The 20,041-nt window shown below is 46.4% G+C and overlaps 1 protein-coding gene across 5 annotated transcripts in view; it reads left to right on the plus strand.

Moving 5' to 3' along the window:
- Positions 1–20,041, plus strand: part of MCC (MCC regulator of WNT signaling pathway) — a 303,878-nt gene that overhangs the window by 249,998 nt on the left and 33,839 nt on the right. For all 5 annotated transcript variants that reach the window (XR_008698690.1, XM_055536480.1, XM_055536482.1 and 2 more), the window contains 4 exons: positions 512–660; positions 5,796–5,936; positions 8,697–8,800; positions 13,474–13,657. Coding sequence is in view for 4 of the 5 variants with exons in the window: in XM_055536480.1 (XP_055392455.1) it covers positions 512–660; positions 5,796–5,936; positions 8,697–8,800; positions 13,474–13,657 (578 nt within the window). In the remaining variant the exon portion in view is untranslated. The remainder of the gene's footprint in view (positions 1–511; positions 661–5,795; positions 5,937–8,696; positions 8,801–13,473; positions 13,658–20,041) is intronic.

Raw genomic sequence — 20,041 nt, forward strand, 5'->3', positions numbered from 1 at the left:
AGGGATGGGGAAAAACAGAAACAGAACTTTTAAGGCCCTATTTTAGAATTTTGCACTGGGCAGAAATTGCAGGCACCCAGCTTCCATGCCAAAGCTGAATTATGAAAGTGAAGGAATGGGATGTTCACCTTAGCTACAGGAGACAAGTGTTGAGGGTGGCAGGGGGTTTAGGAAGGAGAAAGGATGTCCAAACTCTATTTAATATACAGAATTTTAGGTCCCAAGGCTCAGGATCTTTCATGCCTGCTGCTGAGGATACAGCTTAGAGGATGCAGTTGCATTTTGACCCTGTTTTGTGTACTGCATTCACAGTAGTTAACTTTTTATACCAGGATTATATTATACAAACTGAAAAATATCTGGGTAGCTATCTCATTGGGTGCCCAATTCTCAAGGAACATCAGCTTTAAACTGTTTAAAACTGAACAGTTTAAATTGGGAAGCAAGGGCCTGGGGCCCAGCATCCTGGAAGTGGCTTTGTCCAGAGGGGAATTAATGCTCACCTGTTCAGGTGTCCAGCAGCGTGGCAGAGCACCTGGCCCACTCTCTTCAGGACTGCTCCAACATTCAGGAAATCTTCCAGACTCTCTACTCCCATGGATCTGCCATCTCGGAAAGCAAGATTAGAGAGTTTGAGGTGGAAACGGAGCGGCTGAACAGGTAAGGAGGAATCCTGTGTATTCGGTGGTGGTGTTGAGGGGAAACCCCAGTCCCATCCCAAAGATCCGTTGAGGCTGGCTGATGCATTAGGGCTTAAGGTGATGCTGTCGAGCTGGCAGGTGCGAGTTTCCACCACCCTGCTCATCACAGGAGGGCCGGCTCTGTGGGCCCCTGTGACCTGTCATCAAATGCACAGGTCCTCGTGCTTGGAAGGATCCCACACTCGCTTTACTGCTCTGCTGTCACTGTTTTAAGTGTTAGTTGCACTGTTTTAAATTCTTTAAATAATTTATGAACCAGGGGCTCTGTCTTCTTTCTGTTTTAACACGCTGCTATATTTGTTTATCTACTTATTTCTGGCTGTGCTGGGTCTTCGTACTGCCCTCGGGCTTTCTCTAGTTGCAACCCCTAGTTTCGGTGCCCAGGCCTCTCATTACGGTGGCTTCTCTGGGCTTCAGTAGCCACAGTACACGAGCTCAGGAGTTATGACACGTGGACTCCACTGCCCTGCAGCATGTGGAATCTTCTGAGACCAAGGATCAAACCCATGTCCCCTGCATTGGCAGGCGGGTTCTTACCCACTGTGCCACCAGGGAATTCCCCCTCCCGCTTTTCCTTGTGCACTGGCCCTAACAAACTATGGAGCAGTCCATATGGAATGACAAGTAGGTCAGGATGGCAAGATGGCTCCCTAGCATGCAGGCCGGAGCTACTGAGACATTCCTGGGGTGGACCGGGCACGCTAGTCTAACCCTTGCTCCAGTCAAGGGTTGCCTCATTGTATTTATGCTTTTCACAAATGTGTACATCCTCCCATCCCTACATCCTATCCTACTTGCTGCTGCTGCTGCTGCTAAGTCGCTTCAGTCATGTCCGACTCTGTGCGACCCCAGAGACAGCAGCCCACCAGGCTTCCCCATCCCTGGAATTCTCCAGGCAAGAACACTGGAGTGGGTTGCCATTTCCTTCTCCAATGCATGAAAGTGAAAAGTGAAAGTGAAGTCGCTCAGTCACGTCCGACTCTAGCGACCCCATGGACTGCAGCCTACCAGGCTCCTCCGTCCATGGGATTTTCCAGGCAAAAGTACTGGAGTGGGGTGCCATTGCCTTCTCCATCTATCCTACTTAGTTCAGATTTTCTAAGTAGGTCTAACTGTTCTGCTTAGAATAATTTAATTGTGTGCCCAGTTTTATGGGTTCTTCCCAGATCTTATGATGGAGGTGGTTTGAGTTTGTCCTCGTGCCTCTTTGGCAAAGACTGGCTTGTATGTCACCCCAGCAATGAAAGAGGGTTGTTAAAAAAAGCAAAAGAGAAGGAGCAGGGCCAAGCTGTGGTGGCTGCTCTGATTCAGACCTGGCCCCACAGTGGCCGAATGGCGGCCGAGCGTGCGGCGGCTGCCCTCACCCAGCCGTCTTCATGGGGTGCCTACTAAGAACTGGAGAGGCTTGTGAGCCCACCCGTAAGAAACATGGATCCCGTTCCCCCCCGACCATTGCTTCATGCTATTCCCTTTGTGTATGGGAAACCTGAATAAATTGAATTATCCTGTTAGTCCTCCCTGATTTGAAGCTGTTTAATATAGTACTTGAGAACCAAGGAAACATGGCAATCTAGGTCATTTAAATCTTGAAATTAAATGGTTTCCTTATTAAGTCCAAAATAGTTAAGAGTGACAATCCTGCTGATTACCTTGTAGCAGTAAACAAGCAGCGCTCTCCGTATCACAGGCAGGGGAGTGCTTAAAAATTGAACCAGATATGCTCTTTGCAATTTAGTGAAGTCAGATGCCTTCAGGGGCCCTCTGTGTAGGAGGATCTCCTCTCAGCAGATTCTGGGATTTAACAAGCCTGCTTTGTGGTTGAATTGAGGGGGGGTCCTTTCTCTTCAATTATATGCTCCTAAGAGAGACCAATGGCACCCCACTCCAGTACTCTTGCCTGGAAAATCCCATGGACAGAGGAGCCTGATGGGCTGCAGTCCATGGGGTCACAGAGAGTTGGACACGACTGGGTGACTTCACTTTCACTTTTCACTTTCATGCATTGGAGAAGGAAATGGCAACCCACTCCAGTGTTCTTGCCTGGAGAATCCCAGGGACGGGGGAGTCTGGTGGGCTGCTGTCTATGGGGTCGCACAGAATTGGACATGACTGAAGCAACTTAGCAGCAGCAAGAGAGACCAAAGAAGGGAGAACTATTTGGTGCCTGTAGCTCACACTGTCATGGAGTGTAACAGCTTTCCAAAGACTCACAGACAACCCTAAATCCTCAACTTGGGAGGGCAGAGTAGTCCCATTTTGCAAATTAGAAAGCAAATGTTTTGACATTGAATGACTTGCCTCAAGTCCAGAGCTATTAAATAGCCCAGCTGGTCAACCCCTGCCTGTCCACCTCATCTCCATTGTTTTCTGTATTATCACAGCTACTGCTAGAACATGGGAGTGCTTGTAAATTATCTACCAGTATGTTCTGATATCTTTTATTTAACTACCTATCTCAAAGTTGGAGTCCTATTACACTCTAAAAGTATGATAGCCTTTACTTGTGTTTGTATGTGTGTGGCAGAGGCATGGGGTGGGTCATGCCTCTGCCACTACTCAAAATACTACTCAAAAGTACTGTTGCTTTTTGGGCTTCTCAGGTGGCGCTAGTGGTAAAGAACCTGGCTGCCAATGCAGGAGACTTAAGATACGCAGGTTCAATCCCTGGGTCAGGAAGGTCCCCTGGAGGAAGAAATAGCAGCCCACTCCAGTATTCTTGCCTGGAAATCCCATGGACAGAGAAGCCTGGGGGGCTACAGTCCACAGAGTTGCACAGAATCGGACACGACTGAAGCAGCTTAGCATGCAGCATGCAGCTATTAAGCACCTACTATATGCTGGGCTATTTGGATGCCAAAGAAAGTAAAACAGACAAGATTTCATGGAGTTATATCCTGTTAAGGAAGTTAAGCAAAAACAGACCAATAAGAACATGAGAAAGCTCCAAGTAAATATGACACTGTGACTAAATAAAAGGTAGCCTTGATTTTCAGTACGAAGACAGGGAAGGCATCTCTGAAGGGGGGAAATAGCAACTGAGATTTTTCAGGCGGGAAAGGAACAGCCATGTGACAAACCAGGAAGAGTCTTAAGGGCCAACTTACCAACTTCAAGGCTGGGAAGTGGCTGGTGTGAAGTCTGAACTCCCCAATCCCAGTGGAACTGAGACAGAATGAGTGAAAGGAGGTGCCCCATGAGACAAGGTGGGGAAGTAGTCAGGGCTGGGTGGGCTAAGGAATTTGAGGTCATAGACCAAGTGCCATTGGAAGTTGTTAAGGCGTTTTGTGTAGGGGGAAGAACAGATCTGATTTAAAATTTAAAAGTTCACTCAGATGTGCAGAATGGAAAGGGGTGGGCAGGGGTGGAAACTGAGCCAGTTCTGCAGTGAACGAGCACGGCCAAGTAGAGACAGTTTGAAGGGGTCATTGTATGTGTGGTGATAAAAATCCACAGATGTATAAAATAAGGGGCAGTCTCGAAGACTCACAGATGTCTTACCTCTGTTGTCGGGTGTATGGTGGTGGCATTTACTGAGATGGGGAAGATGGAGGAAGTTATGGTTAGAGGACAGTCAAGAATCCCATGTTAAACTTGAGGTGTCTGTGGAAACCCTGGAAACCCTGGATATGTGAGACTGGCACTTACAAGAGAGGTATGAGCTAAGAATATGGGAGCCATGGGAACATAAATGGCTGTGAAAGTCTTGGGACTGGATAAAATCACCTTCAGGGGAGTGTTGATAGAGGAGCGGACCTAGGACTGAGTCCAAAGGGAATGTCAACTGTCACAGATTATATAGAGAAGAGGGAGCCAGCAGAGGAGACAGGAGAAATAATGACCTTTCGGCAGGGAGAAAACCAGTAGACACCTGTCATGACCCAAATGAAGGAGAATGTTTTAAAAGGTAGGAGCCACTGATACAGGGGTGCTGTCTGAGATTGAATTGACCACATGGAGGTCTGGTTTCATCTAATTGGGACTGAATGTAACTGGAGCAAGTCAAGAAGTAAATGAGAGGGTGGGAAGTCTCTGAAGAGGCCGTCATGTGAACAAAGACAGAAAACTATCCTGTAACACCTTACATTGAATCGACCTTGTTGCCAAAGCCACGCAACGGTCTTAGTTATATGTGCTAAGATGCGTGGTCCTAAGATTGATCCTCAAAGCAGATGGCTTCCAAGCTCTTAACATTTTGTGTGTGTGAAACCTTATGTCTCTTTAAGATTTGGTGATCTGAGTACTGCAGATGGGCACATCCTGTGGGGAATGAATCATTGCATCCAGAGCATCAGCGTCCTGGGACAGAAAACAGAGGCTGAAGGCTTCGGCTTTCCTAATCTGCTTTCTGACTTTGCCATAAACTCTTCTGCCTTGAATTTACAGTTCTGATTTTTATAAAACTTATTCTTATCCACTGATTATCCTGCCAGTAGTAGGCAGTTAGGGGACTGTCCAAGCTGGAAAGAGCTTTGGATACACTCCGCAGTTGCCACTCAGGTGCCCCTTAAGTGCAGTCCCTTTCACTCATTGGTTCATCCTTTGCTCCTGCTCTGTAGTGAGCATTCTGAATCAAGGATCTGGAGTCAAACTGCCTGGTTCAGAGCCCAAGGATTAATGTTTCTGTGCCTCCTCTGAGAAATGGAGATAATACTACTTAATTCAAAGGGCTATTGGGAGAGTTACTGAGCAAGGGCTTAACAAATAGTAGCTCTTATTGTAAGGGTTGCTTTTCATTTGTCCCTGTGGAGGGTGGAGGGTGGTTCATTGGAGCATCTGAGTCTTAGCTCTCATGAAGGTTAGGGCTCCTTACCATGGTGTATCTCCCAAGCCTAGCACTTTACCTGGCAAATGGCTCATCCATGACTGGTTGGGAAATAACCAGGGAGCAATTTTTATTTCTAATTCACACAGAATTTAATGATTCTTCAGCTTTGAGTTGCTTGCTTTATTACTTCTCATCAGTCGCATTTGCTAAAACATCTAATGAGCTCATATCCTAACGTGCATTTTGGCCAGAATTTAGAGTGGATGACTAAAATCTTGGAATTGTAATCCTAGTGTAAAATTGTGAACGTGATTTTCCTTCCTTTGTAGCCGTATCGAACACCTCAAATCCCAAAATGACCTTCTGACTATAACCCTGGAAGAATGCAAGAGCAATGCTGAGAGGATGAGCATGCTGGTGGGGAAGTACGAATCCAATGCCACCGCGTTGAGGCTGGCCCTGCAGTACAGGTAGGAAGTTGGGCAGGCGGGCAGGCGAGGGGCCACTTTCATTGAGAAAGGCATCCATAGCAAGCTTCTGCATGAAAGTAGAAAACCGAGTTTTAGAAAATGTAACTAGAGGACTGGACCAGCAAATGCTAGGGTGTGATAAGTATTAAAAATCAGTTAGCACCCTGGTAGCAATTAAGAAAATAAGGATAATGAGTGTGGTATTAGTAAAACAGGTATGTTTCTGTTAGCAATGTTCAACTGAAATATTATTTCATGTAAGTAATATCACTCAAAGTCTTCCCTTTGGCAGTGGTAAAGAATCCGCCTGCCAATGCAGGAGATGGGGGTTCAATCCCTGGGTTGGAAAGATCCCTTGGAGGAGGAAATGGCAACCCACTCCAGTATTCTTCCTGGGAAGTCCCATGCACAAAGGAGCCTGGTGGGCTACAGAATCAGACACGACTTAGTGACTAAACAACAACATCACTCAAAATATCAATTTTTGTGTTACAAGTTCACTTCTTGTTCTTCCAGTCTTTTTTTCCCAGACTTTATTTATATTCATATTATATTCTGCATTGTGGTAAATCTAATGCATTCTCTTCCTTCAGTTTGTTAAACTGTAATATTATTGCTTAAAAGTCTCCATTTATTTTGACTGACTGTATCCCTTCCATCAAGTTTATATGGTATTATTACTCATTTCTCTAAAAGATATTTAGACTCTTGCAGACTCTTGATATTGAAAATAATTCTATGGTGAATAAATTATTACAAAAACTCTCATTCTTGTATTTTCCTTGAGATAAAATCCCTGGGGCAGGAATTATAGATCAAAGGATATGAATATTTTCATGTCTCTTCAGGCATGCTGCCAGTTTTTTTCCCATTAAAAAAAACCAGTTTAAATGAATGTGATTCATTCATTGATGAGCAAGTGGTACCATTTTTTTTTTCAGCTTCATCAGATTTGGAATTTATCTATTTTTAAATTACTACTTGTTTAATAGCTACAAAACTCAGCTTTATTATTGTTTTCATAGACTTATTATATTAGTGCCACCACTTAGGCATATTTACCAAAGTCCCAGAGCAGTGACTGTATCTTACTCTTGGCATCCTCTCAGAGAATTCAGTATTGTTTTAAGAAACACTGCTTCAAAAAAAAAAAAATACATATATATATCAAACCAAAATAGAGGAGACCAAAGCTAGAGAGCAATCCTGTTAGTTTATAGACACACCAAAGCAAACAGATGATCGTCTGTGACTACTCTTGAAACAGACTCTCCTGCACCCTCAGTCTCCCTTTCATCTGTACAGAAGAAGCAACGCTAACTTGAAAGACCAACTGCCCTTGAGAAGGGGAGCTGCCAGCACCCAGAGGCAGTCATTGGACTCTCTTTCCTGTCTCTTAGTAAAGGAACTTGAAAGTAAAGACAATAAAAAAAAAAAGTCTGTTGACTAAGTGTTGAGTAAAGCCACATTGCCCCTGCTCAGCTTGGAGAAGCTCATCAATTCTTTGCTTGGGGGTGATTTTCACTACTGCAGGCATTTGGCCAGGATGACTCAAGCATGATACACACACTCCATCCAATGCAGACATGGGTCCCTATGGGGCCATGGGCAGCAGTGGCTTTCCAGAGGTCACTGTTTGATCCTCTGTCCGGTGTACCCGTAGAGAGAGCTCCACACTCCAGCTCTTGTCAGAGATTTTGTGAGTGTTTCATGACGCAGCTTTACAAGCCTCTGGCAGAACTTTCTATGACAATGGAGCTGTTCTCTGTGTTATCCAGTGCGGCAACTGCTAGCCACACATGGCTGTTAAACATATGAAATATGCCCACTGCTGCAGAGAGACTGAATGTTCATTTACTTACCTTAAGTTCTTTTTCATTTAAATATCCACATGTGGCTAGTGGCCATTCTATTGAATAGGCAGGTCTCGGTTAAAAGAATCCCCTTTCTGGGCTGCTATATGAATTCCCTATTATCGTATAACTGTTTATTATGTCAAAGCTTCTGGGGTCAGGAATCTGGGAGTGATTTGTCTAGGTGGTTCTGGCTCAGGGTCTCTTGAGTTTTTGGTCAAGCTCTCAGCCAGTGCTGCGTCAGCTTAACTGGGGCTGGCAGATCTGCTTCGAAAGGCTTCGGGTAGAATCCTTAGTCCTTCACTGGCGATTGGCTGGCGCCTTAGTTCCTAACCACACGGGCTGCTCCATAGGGCTGCTCAACGGTTTTCAAGACGTGGCAGCTGGCCTCCTCTGAAAAGGATGGTCCAAGAGGAAAAGGGAAGGGAGGAAAGAGAGAGACCAAGATGGAAATCATCACGTTCTTTAATAACCAACCTTGGATGTGATAACCCATCACTTTTGCCTTACTCTCTTAGTCACACAAACCAGCTGGAACCAGGCGGAAAGGGATTACAGGAGGTGTGGCGATCCAGGTGGGCAGGGCGCACCCAGAGGCTGGTCGCTGTGAGCGCATCACCTTTCCCTTCGAGCTGATCATCAAAGGAGCAGCAGACTTGCCTCTCTCTTCTTCATTGCTTCCCTTGTATTTTTCTAGATCATAGTCTAAAGTTTTGTTTTGTTTTGTTTTAAAGCAGGGCAGGGAGGGGGCCACAAAGCAGAGCGAGCCCCTGACTCTGTCCATGAGTGCCTATGGGCGTGTCCTTGCCGACCTGGGCAGGGAGGCTGAGAGGCAGGGCTCGCAGTGCACCGCAGGGGACTCGCCATTCTCTGCCCTAGCTGATGATGCTGTGTGCTTCTCTTTCAGCGAGCAGTGCATCGAAGCCTATGAACTCCTCCTGGCTCTGGCCGAGAGCGAGCAGAGCCTCATCCTGGGGCAGTTCCGGGCGGCCGGTGTGGGGTCGTCCCCTGGTAAGTGTGGCCGGGTCCCTGCAGCCCCTGCTCCTCATCCCCCCACCTCTTCTGGTCTCCTGCCCCCCGTCTCGGCTGTTGGCATTGGCACGCCTCCCAACAACATGAAATTCACTTGTCAAGTGTGTTTTTCATTTTTTCCTCATGACTGAGTGAGTAAATTGTTTATGTTGAATGCAGCAGGAACTGAAGTGGAAACAGCATTACAGACAAGTTAAAACAAACAGGCCGTCTTGGAAAACATACTCTCCCAGGCCGACTCTAGGACCAGATGGGGCAAGAGGCCCAGATTTGCCCTGAAAGAAACCAGCTCTCCCACAGCCTCCCTGCAATGCTGGTGCCTGAGGGTCCCTGTGCTGCCCACAAGGCCTTTGCCTCATCTGGCAGTGCATTTTCTCCAGATTTGTTCCTTTGAATTCAAAGGAACATGGGTTCCCCCTACCTGCTCTCCAGGTGACATAGGAATGCAGAGGAACATTTCACACCTTGTTATCTTCAGCTTCACCAATGCCAGCCCCGGGGGCCTGCTGCCCACCTCCCCTCCCTGCCTGTCCTCCACTGCAGGGGTCATGCATCCCCCAGGGTTGGCATCATTTGTCCCTCCAGACCCACACCGCCCCCCACCACTGTGCCCCAGTGCTGAGTAACTAGAAGGGCTATGAACTGAAAAAGACACACGCAGGGCATCCTAGTTACCATCATTTGCCAAAACTTCACCCTTGACTATGACTGTGGGCCTTGACATAACATGGGGACGATGACAGGGGAAACAGTGTTTGGAAGGAAACAGAGGTTCAGCGACTGAGGCCCCCGGTCCTGGGGCCTCCTGGCTCCCCCAGCCTACACTTGACCACAGCAACTTCTCCCGAGAAACCACGGCAAGTGAACAAAAAACTGACGAGATGACTCGAGAGTCAAAGGTGAGAACTCTGCGCAGGCTGGCGAGCAGGCCACCCGTCATCCTTTTCCTCCTAGGCTGTGAGCCCGTATTAAGGCTGTCCTTCCAGGACACACCTTGCAAAGAAGCTCGCATCAGGGTACCTCCTGAGTGCATCTCCCGTCCTCCTTGCCAGCTCCTCCCTCCCTGCCCAGGCTTTAGCTTTTCTTTTTTTTTTTTTTTTAATAAGACCTGACGGAATCCCAGTTGAGCTATTTCAAACCCTATAAGATGATGCTGTGAAAGTGCTGCACTCAATATGCCAGCAAATTTGGAAAACTCAGCAGTGGCCACAGGACTGAAAAGGTCAGTTTTCATTCCAATCCCTAAGAAAGGCAATGCCAAAGAATGCTCAAACTACCACACAACTGCATTCATCTCACACACTAGTAAAGAAATGCTCAAAATTCTCCAAGCCAGGCTTCAGCAATACATGAATCGTGAACTTCTAGATGTTCCAGCTGGTTTTAGGAAAGGCAGAGGAACCAGAGATCAAATTGCCAACATCCACTGGATCATGGAAAAAGCAAGAGAGTTCCAGAAAAACATCTACTACTGCTTTATTGACTATGCCAAAGCCTTTGACTGTGGACCACAATAAACTGTGGAAAATTCTTCAAGAGATGGGAACCAGACCACCTGACTTGCCTCTTGAGAAATCTGTATGCAGGTCAGGAAGCAACAGTTAAAACTGGACATGAAACAACAGACTGATTCCAAATAGGAAAAGGAGTATATCAAGGCTGTATATTGTCACCCTGCTTATTTAACTTATATGCAGAGTACATCATGACAAACACTGGATGAAGCACAAGCTGGAATCAAGATTGCCAGGAGAAAGATCAATAACCTGAGATATGCAGATAACACCACCCTTATGGCAGAAAGTGAAGAAGAGCTAAAGAGCCTCTTGATGAAGGTGAAAGAGGAGAGTGAAAAAGTTGGCTTAAAGCTCAACATTCAGAAAATGAAGATCATGGCATCCGGTCCCAGTGGAAACAGTGGCTGACTTTATTTTGGGGGGGCTCCAAAATCATTGCAGATGGTGATTGCAGCCATGGAATTAACAGACGCTTACTCCTTGGAAGAAAAGTTATGCCCAACCTAGACAGCATCTTAAAAAGCAGAGACATCACTTTGCCATCAAGTTCCTTCTAGTCAAGGCTATGGTTTTTCTAGTAGTCATGTATGGACATGAGAGTTGGACTATAAAGAACGCCGAGCACCAAAGAATTGATGCTTTTGAACTGTGGTATTGAAGAAGACTTGAGAGTCCCTTGGACTGCAAGGAGATCCATCCAGTCCATCCTAAAGGAGATCAGTCCTGGGTGTTCATTGGAAGGACTGATGCTGAAGCTGAAACTCCAATACTTTGGCTACCTGATGCAAAGAGCTGACTCATTTGAAAAGGCCCTGATGCTGGCAAATATTGAAGGCAGGAGAAAGGGACGACACAGGATGAGATGGTTGGATGGCATCACTGACTCAATGGGCATGAGTTTGAGTAAACTCTGGGAGTTGGTGATGGACAGGGAGGCCTGGCATGCTGTGGTCCATAGGATCGCAAAGAGTTGAACATGACTGAGCAACTGAACTGAACTGAACTGATCTGAATTTCAAAGGTCTTTTTTTTTTTTATTTATCCATTTATTGGCTGTGCTGGGCTTCGTTGCTGCACTTGGGCTCTCTCTAGTTGTGGAGAACAGGGGTACTGTTCATTGCGGTGAGTCAGCTTCTCTTTGTGGTGGTTTCTCTTCTTGCGGAGCACACTCTCTAGGCGCGCAGGCTTCAGCAGTTGCAGCTCCTGGGGCCCAGAGCGCAGGCTCAGTAGTTGTGGTGCATGGGTTTAGTTACCACGTGGCATGTGGGATCTTCCCAGACCAGGGATTGAAGCTGTGTCTCCTCCGTTGGCAGGTGGATTCTTGACCATTCTGAGCCACAAGGAACCCAGGCTCTAGCTTTTGCACTAAACAAACACTCGCCTGTTTTTCCTCCTTCCCTCCTTTCCTCAGTTTTGACATGGACAGGACTCTGAAATACAGGAAGTATCCTGGGTATTAATTTCCTGCTTCATATTCAAGTCACCCAGTGAGGAAGCAGGCCTCCATTTGTATGTGTGACCATCCTCCACCTCTCTCTCTGGGTTTTCTTGTTTTTTTGTTGTTGTTTTTTAAATAGTATTACTCTCCCAGCCCAACAGTAGAAACTCTGCCAGCTTTTCCATTAGGAAGCTCATTTTTCAGGGTCTTTTAAACCAAACCATAAAACTTTATTCTTCCTATTAAGCAGAGTCCTAAAATGATCTTGGCTTGCTGTCAAGTTCTTTTTTTTTTTAATAAATGTATTAAGGAAAATAATTAAAGGCCAAAAATCAATCATTTTATTTCTACTTTTTCTCAGAGGACTGTCTTAGTCTGTGCTATCCTCAAAACGCACCTCATATGAAGCTTGTCCCTACTCAGCACAGTGACTTGGATAGGAGCTAAAAGGACTTAAATCTGCATTTTAAATATTTAAAATCAATAATAAAACGTCTTGTATTCACATAATCCTGGTTGGCTCATGGGTCTACTTATAAAATGGAGCAGTCAGTTAATATGCCTCTTCAGAATTCAGAGAGCAGTCAGCTGTGGATGTCTGTAAAGTATCTTATTTAGCAGCTTTTTAAGCTTACTTTTTAGCAGCTCCCTATTAAACCTGACTCTTCCATTCTGCCCACAGTTGCAGTGATATGTCATCCTGCCCTAACGTGCCATGGAGTCGCACAGCAAGAATGAGTTGTAACATTCACCCACAGTGTCAGTTATGGGGATTTCTCCTTTGTTTCTTCTTGACTGCACAGCCATTCATCCTGGATGATTTAGACGGTGGTTTTCAAACTGTGCCTGGGAATCTGGAGGAGTTTCTTTGGGCCTCAGTGTTGGGCTTGGAGGGTGGGAAAGCTGAGTGTATCCCCCTCCCCATACCCCCTGCCCACTTAAGCCAGTTTCATATTTACCATTTTTGTATCTTAGACTTTGGCATTAGATTTCATTTATAAATATTGGAAGATTGAGGGTCTGGGCTGTAGAGGTAACAAACCAATGACTTATTTGGCCTGCAGAGTTTTTGAAAACGCAGCTAGAACATGGCCGCCTTGGGCAGGGGATCCCCAGTCCGGCTGCGTGCTGGTGGCCACCATCCTGAGTCTTGCTGCAAACGTTAGCTGGCTGTGAGGGGCATGGAGCTTGCCCCTGGACATGACTGCACTCAGGGAGAAAGGTCAAGGAGAGCATCCACGCAGGACATCAGAGCCAATCCCAAGGTTTTCGTTTTAACCATTAGTTCTGTGTCTCGTGCCTACATGAAGTTCTAAGCGAAGCTGCAGACGTGTGGAACCATGGCGAGGTTGGGCCTCATTTCCCCTTGGTCTCGAAGGAAGCGCTGAGCAGCTGAGGGAGACGGGCCGCACAGGAGTCTTGGGGTTGCGTGCCGGGAGCAGCCAGGAGCCTCAGGAGTTAGGAAATCAGAGCAGGTTGCCGCTGGACACAGAGCTGGAAGCTCACACGGGCCAGCCCTTTGTCTGTGGGGGAAGAGAAAGCCTTCCTCATCGTGGCTTCTGGGTGAAGGGCCGGCCCCAGGATGCACACACCGCCCCTGTCTCCACCAAGCCACCTCCATCCTGAGTGCCTGCCCCATCACCCAGCCTTGTTTATCTAGACCGTTGCTGATTAATTAACCCCTTGGTTTCTTGCAGGAGACCAGTCAGGGGATGAAAACATTACTCAGATGCTCAAGCGAGCCCATGACTGCCGGAAGACAGCTGAGAACGCCGCCAAGGCCTTGCTCATGAAGCTGGACGGCAGCTGCGGGGGCGCCTTCGCGGTGGCCGGCTGCAGCGGGCAGCCCTGGGAGAGCCTGTCCTCCAACAGCCATACCAGGTAGTCCGCGCTCCTGCCGCGCCAGGCGGGCGTCCACCGGCTCCACTGGCCAAGCTCGAGAACTGCGAGGCTCGGGGGTGGCAGGCTGCACCCTCCCGAGAGCTGGGATCTGAGCGGGAGAGCTGGAAAGTGCCTTCTCATGTTGCCGCCCAGAGGGAAGGGGCAGAACCATGTTGCTTTCTGTCCTGTGCCCTTTCCCACTTTGTTCTGCCCTCCATTTCCTAACAGTCCGTGATTTTCAAGAAGCATCTGGAGTGCTGAAGGCCCATGTGCTGCAAATGGTCCCGAGGCATCCAAGCCCCAGACCGCCTCCTAGTTCCAGGCTGCGTTCTCTCCCTTCCTCCTGTGCCTGTGTCCTTCGTAAACCCTTCTCAGGCAACAGGCTTCCCTTCTCCCACCTTTTGCCCTGTAGAGTGAGGCCATATTCATAGCATGTGTTTAGCAGGTGCTTAGCATGAACTGGGGTTCAAGTTCAGTATCTGTGAATCTAGAAAACTGAAGCAGGTGCTTGAACAAGATGGGGAGGAAAACAGTGAACACCTTGCTAAGCATAATTTGCTGAAGAGGTTGGATTCCACTGTGTGTGGGTGGAGAGTCATAATGAAACGTTTTCCAATGATCTTCTCATGTCTTGTCACCAAAATCCCTAAAAACATGAATGCCTTCCCTTTTTCTTTCTTTTTTTTTTTAATTGATTTACAATATTGTGTTAGTTTCTGGTATACAGCTAGTGATTCATATATATGTGTGTATATATATATATTTCTTCATATTCTTTTCCATTTTAGTTTAATACATAACATTGAATATAGTTCTCTGTGCTATACAGTAGGACCTTATTATTTGTTTATTTGATATACAGTGATTTGTATCTGCTAACCCCAAACTCCTAATTTATCTCTCCCACCTCCTTCCCCCTTTGGTAGGCATAAGTTTGCTTTCTATGTCTGTGAGTCTATTTCTGTTTCATAAATAAGTTCATTTGTATCATATTTTAGACTCTGCATATAAGTGATAGCATATATTTGTCTTTCTCTGTCTTACTTCACTTAGTGTGATAATCCCTAGGACCATCTATGTTGCTGCAAATAGAATGCCTTCCCTTTATGTTCCAGTTCTGTCTAGAAAGTACTTTGTTAGAGATTCTCATGTAATAACCACATCACAAAAGATAGGAAGAGTAATGACCCCATTTTTACAGGTGAGAGAGCCTCGGCTCAGAGATGTGTGAGTGACCTGCCGACATGAAGTCACATAACTGACAGCTCAGAGGGGTGTTCAGACCCAAGCCCAGGCTGTGGCACCAAGTGTATTCTTTTCACTAGGCCAGGTTGGAGCTTATGACTTAAAAATGCTGTTTGCTTACAGGTCAAGCAACCAAAACCACGTAAGGGTGTATTCAATCTCAAGGGCAAAAAGAGAAATACTGATGTTTTGTTCGGTACCTGAAGGGAACATAATGATCCCAGCTGTCTCTCCTGCTGGCAGGACCCCGGCCATCTGCCCAAGTGCCGACTTACCTGTTCTGGACCTGGTGCCTCAGGAAAGGTCACATTCCCAGAAACACACTTGGCCAGGTGCCCACAGACACAAGGGAGTTATTTCCTTTTGACTCCAGCAACAGTTGTCTTATTCAAGGAAGCAAAGCACAGATGATCATTTATTTATTTTCTTTTTTTTTTAATTTAAATTTATTTATTTTAATTGGAGGCTAATTACTTTACAATATTGTATTGGTTTTGCCATACATCAGCATGAATCTGCCATGGGTGTACACATGTTCCCCATCCTGACCCCTCCTCCCTCCTCCCTCCCCATACCATCTCTCTGGGTCTTGAGCCTTGAGCCTTCTGTATCCTGCATGGAACCTGGACTGGCAATTCGTTTCTTGTATGATATTATACATGTTTCAATGCCATTCTCCCAAATCATCCCACCCTCTCCCTCTCCCACAGAGTCCAAAAGACTGTTCTATGCATCTGTGTCTCTTTTGCTGTCTCATATACAGGGTTATCGTTACCATCTTTCTAAATTCCATATATATGCATTAGTATACTGTATTGGTGTTTTTCTTTCTGGCTTACTTCACTCTGTATAATAGACTCCAGTTTCATCCACCTCATTAGAACTGATTCAAATGTATTCTTTTTAATGGCTGAGTAATACTCCATTGTGTATATGTACCACAGCTTTCTTATCCATTCATCTGCTGATGGACAAAACCAGATTGTTTTGTTTAAACTCATAAAGCAGATGCTCTTCTTAATGACTTTTCCAGATGTGGATAATCTGTAATTTCCACATTCATTTAGAATAGAAATGCAGTTCTCACGTTGAAAGTAAATTCTGTCCTGTTGAATTAGTGAGCACAAGAGTTGGGTTGACAGGAATAGTGTGCTGTTTCAATAGCTTATAAGGGGTTTCTTACAGGTTTTTAGCTCACACCTCCCCACCCACAAAATAATTATTACCTGCAAAATATATAAATAAAAATAATACTTTAATCTAAGTCAGATTCAAGTGTAGAGCCAGGCAGGAGTGGGAACATTTTCTCTCCAGCCCTTCAGTGGAAACTGTAAGGGTGAATATTGATTAGAAATATTTTAATGTATGAATGAGCCTTGATTTTGAGACAGTCTTCTTCAGTTGAGTTCAATCACTCAGTCGTGTCCGACTCTTTGCGACCCCATGAATTGCAGCACGCCAGGCCTCCCTGTCCATCACCAACTCCCGGAGTTCACTCAAACTCATGTCCATCAAGTTGGTGATGCCATCCAGCCATCTCATCCTCTGTCGTCCCCTTCTCCTCCTGCCCCCAATCCCCCCCAGCATCAGAGTCTTTTCCAATGAGTCAACTCTTCACATGAGGTGGCCAAAGTACTGGAGTTTCAGCTTTAGCATCATTCTTTTTTTTTTTTTTTTTTAAGGAGTGAATAACACCGTTTACTGCACAGATGTAACCAGCTTCTGAGGCTGCAGCCCCAAGTACATTACCACAGATCATTCTAATTAAACTCTTAAAAAACAAGCTCTCAAAATGAAGTTCAGCTGGGTTTATGACCCACGCGGAATGGCTGCAGGAGCCGAGGTCGGGGTTAAGACGAGTGGCCGGCTGACCGCCTGGCCTTCTGTGGTCTCACTACTTCCCTAAAGGGGGTGGGGTGGGAGTGGGGGGCAGGATTCAGCATCATTCTTTCCAAAGAACACCCAGGACTGATCTCCTTTAGAATGGACCGGTTGGATCTCCTTGCAGTCCAAGGGACTCTCAGGAGTCTTTTCCAACGCCACAGTTCGAAAGCATCGATTCTTCGGCGCTCAGCTTTCTTCACAGTCCAACTCTCACATCCATACATGACCACTGGAAAAACCACAGCCTTGACTAGACGGATCTTTGTTGGCAAAGTAATGTCTCTGCTTTTGAATATGCTATCTAGGTTGGTCATAACTTTCCAAGGAGTAAGCGTCTTTTAATTTCATGACTGCAATCACCATCTGCAGTGATTTTGGAGCCCCAAAAAATAAAGTCTGATGCTGTTTGCACTGTTTCCCCATCTATTTGCCATGAAGTGATGGGACCAGATGCCATGATCTTCGTTTTCTGAATGTTGTGCTTTAAGCCAACTTTTTCACTCTCCTCTTTCACTTTCATCAAGAGGCTTTTGAGTTCCTCTTCACTTTCTGCCATAAGGGTGGTGTCATCTGCATATCTGAGTTTATATTTCTCCCAGCGTTCTTGATTCCAGCTGTGCTTCTTCCAGCCAGCATTTCTCATGATGTACTCTGCGTAGAAGTTAAATAAGCAGAGTGACAATATACAGCCTTGACATACTCCTTTTCCTCTTTGGAACCAGTCTGTTGTTCCATGTCCAGTTCTAACTGTTGCTTCCTGACCTAAGAAGGTTAATTTGAGGTGATGTATTTCTGTAGATTGAGATTACTCAGAACATAGTTTCTATTTGCAAAGATGACCTCGTTAAAGATTTCCCCTATGAATTAAATTCAGTCTTAAACAGATCTTCCCATCAAAGTACAGAGGACTTACAGAGGTCAGATTTCACTCAATTCTCCTTAAAAATTCCCTTTCACATTCCCACCCCAATCAGAGCTGCTCAGAGGGTACAAAGGAACCACACGCCAGGCATTCATGTGGCAGCACACATTCCTGGAACCTGACACAAGCAGCCTGCTGATTATGTTCAGTGTGGCTCAGGAAAAAAAGTACCCCCAAAAAAGAAAAGTCCCAAACCACCAGACGCTTTCATAATTATAAGTGATTTTGTTTGTAAATCTTGGCGTTCCACCCAGCCTTCCCAGCTTGTCAAGATTATGGACGAAAGACAGACCGGAGGCCTCCGAGGTGGAGCTGTATGTGGTTCCACCAGTGCCCTCCCCTCCCGCTGTAGCCAGCTGGCAGAGAGACTTCTAATCAGAGTGCCAGCCATTGCTCCCCCAGGTCTCAGGAAAGGAATGCTGAGTGCCAGGCTTCAGACTGGTAGTACACAGCAGCTCCTGATAGCTGAAAGGTCGTGGTTTTGGAACCGAGCAGCAGTGGGGCGGTTCCCAGGGAGGAGAATGCACATGGTAACCAGCCCAGCAGCTGACTCTGTAGTCAGGAGCCCAGAGATGCTGCTCTCGCAGTTTTGAAACACTATTTTTTTTTTTCCTTGCAAAACTACGGCTGCAGCCTCATTAGAAAATACAATTGTCTTAACAGAGTAACTAGGTAATGTGGGTTGCCTGGAAAGCTTTATCAGTGTATCACAGCAGTGAGGCAAGTGGACTAAACTGCTAAGAAATGAGAATGGGTATTCTTAGTCAGGCCCGCTCTTTTTGTCAAGCATTACACTTTCAGCTCATTGGTTAGAAGCACGATCATTGATTTAAATCTACAATAGGACAAGGGGCCAAGACGGCGTCAGCCACAGCAAGTCTGCCCTTTTGGAGGCTGGGGTCCCTTCTGTCCTGCCAGCAGGTGCCGATCCTGTGAGGCTGTGATTGCAGCCTTGCATTTAGCTCGGGAAACACCCAGGGAACTGGGGTTCCACCTGGCTGACCACTCACACTGAGGCCTGCTCCCTCGGTTCAAATGGAGAGTAGTGGAGCAGCAGAGGTGCCCAGCCCTCACCTTCCAAGATCTAAGATGAAGTTTCCCTGGAACAGAAAGAAAGACTGAGCAGAGTGGAATTGTGTCCACTGAAAGGGTGAATGGACTTGAAGCAGCCGTCCAGTTAGGATAAGCCTATGCACCCCCTGCAAATCAGCTACCTTCCAGGAATGAGAGACTCAGTCTGACTGTCAGAGTAGGCACATCTACTTCCCTCCGAAAAAAAGAGGTGCTTTCCCCACCCAAGTACCAGGAGAGTCTATCTGGAGTCTTTGGGACTTAGGCTTAGGAGTGCTCATCAGTTCTAAAGTCCAGCTCAGACGCAGTCCTCCACATGATAGCGTGGTGTGCAGGCCTCCTGCAGAAATGTCCTGTCACTTATCATTTAGCTTCTGTGGGAACTAGAGAGAGAGTTGAAATGCTTTCCCTTTTCTTAAGACTTGCTGATTCCCAAAAATGATGTGCTCATTGTATTCAAAGTAAGCTTAACAATTGAAATCCAAACATTACATAAAACTCCCCATGTGAGGACCCTCACTGAAAACAATATGGCGCACAGTCTGGAGAGTGTCTTCACAGATTCAGCCGCCCATTTTTTAATTACCTGCTAGCCCCTCGGTTTCCAGTGGCAGGCGCATACTCAAATCTGGGGGTGGATATCGGGTCTCCCACACAGGAGCCGTGGACCCAGGCTGAGGGCAGAGGGCTCTGATGAGCAGGAGAACCAGACCTCACCTGGGCCCTGTGGCCCCCACACCTCCCTGCTGCAGGCCACTCCCCAGACGACAGAAAACCTGCACGCCACCTCCATCAGTACACTGGGATGACTGGTTTCACTCTTGTCAAGTAAGAAAATCCTAGGAAGGAACATCTTGCCCAGCTGGGCTCAAGTACCTCCCCAGTTATCTGTGGTCATGGCGGTTTCCGCAGGAGCCTCGGGGGCAGAGAGAAGGGGAGGGTCCCAGGAGAAGGGGCAGGGTTGTGTCGTCAACAGACCGACACATGGCATCTTTAAAAATGTGACTCCATCTCATTTTACCCCAAAAAGGATCCTGTTAACCGGACTTTCTTGAATCTTGCCTTTTCCCTGCCCTTTCCCCTTAGTGTTGTTATATGTTTAGGCATCTCTGTGTGTGTCATTCTTCTCAGTAGTAGCTTCCCTGGTGGCTCAGCTGATAAAGAATCCGCCTGCAATGCAGGAGACCCCGGTTCAATTCCTGGGTCGGGAAGATCCGCTGGAGAAGGGATAGGCTAGTCACTCCAGTATTCTTGGGCTTCCC

Source organism: Bubalus kerabau, chromosome 10, assembly GCF_029407905.1.
Source record: "Bubalus kerabau isolate K-KA32 ecotype Philippines breed swamp buffalo chromosome 10, PCC_UOA_SB_1v2, whole genome shotgun sequence".
In the NCBI taxonomy this organism is placed as follows: Eukaryota; Metazoa; Chordata; class Mammalia; order Artiodactyla; family Bovidae; genus Bubalus; species Bubalus kerabau.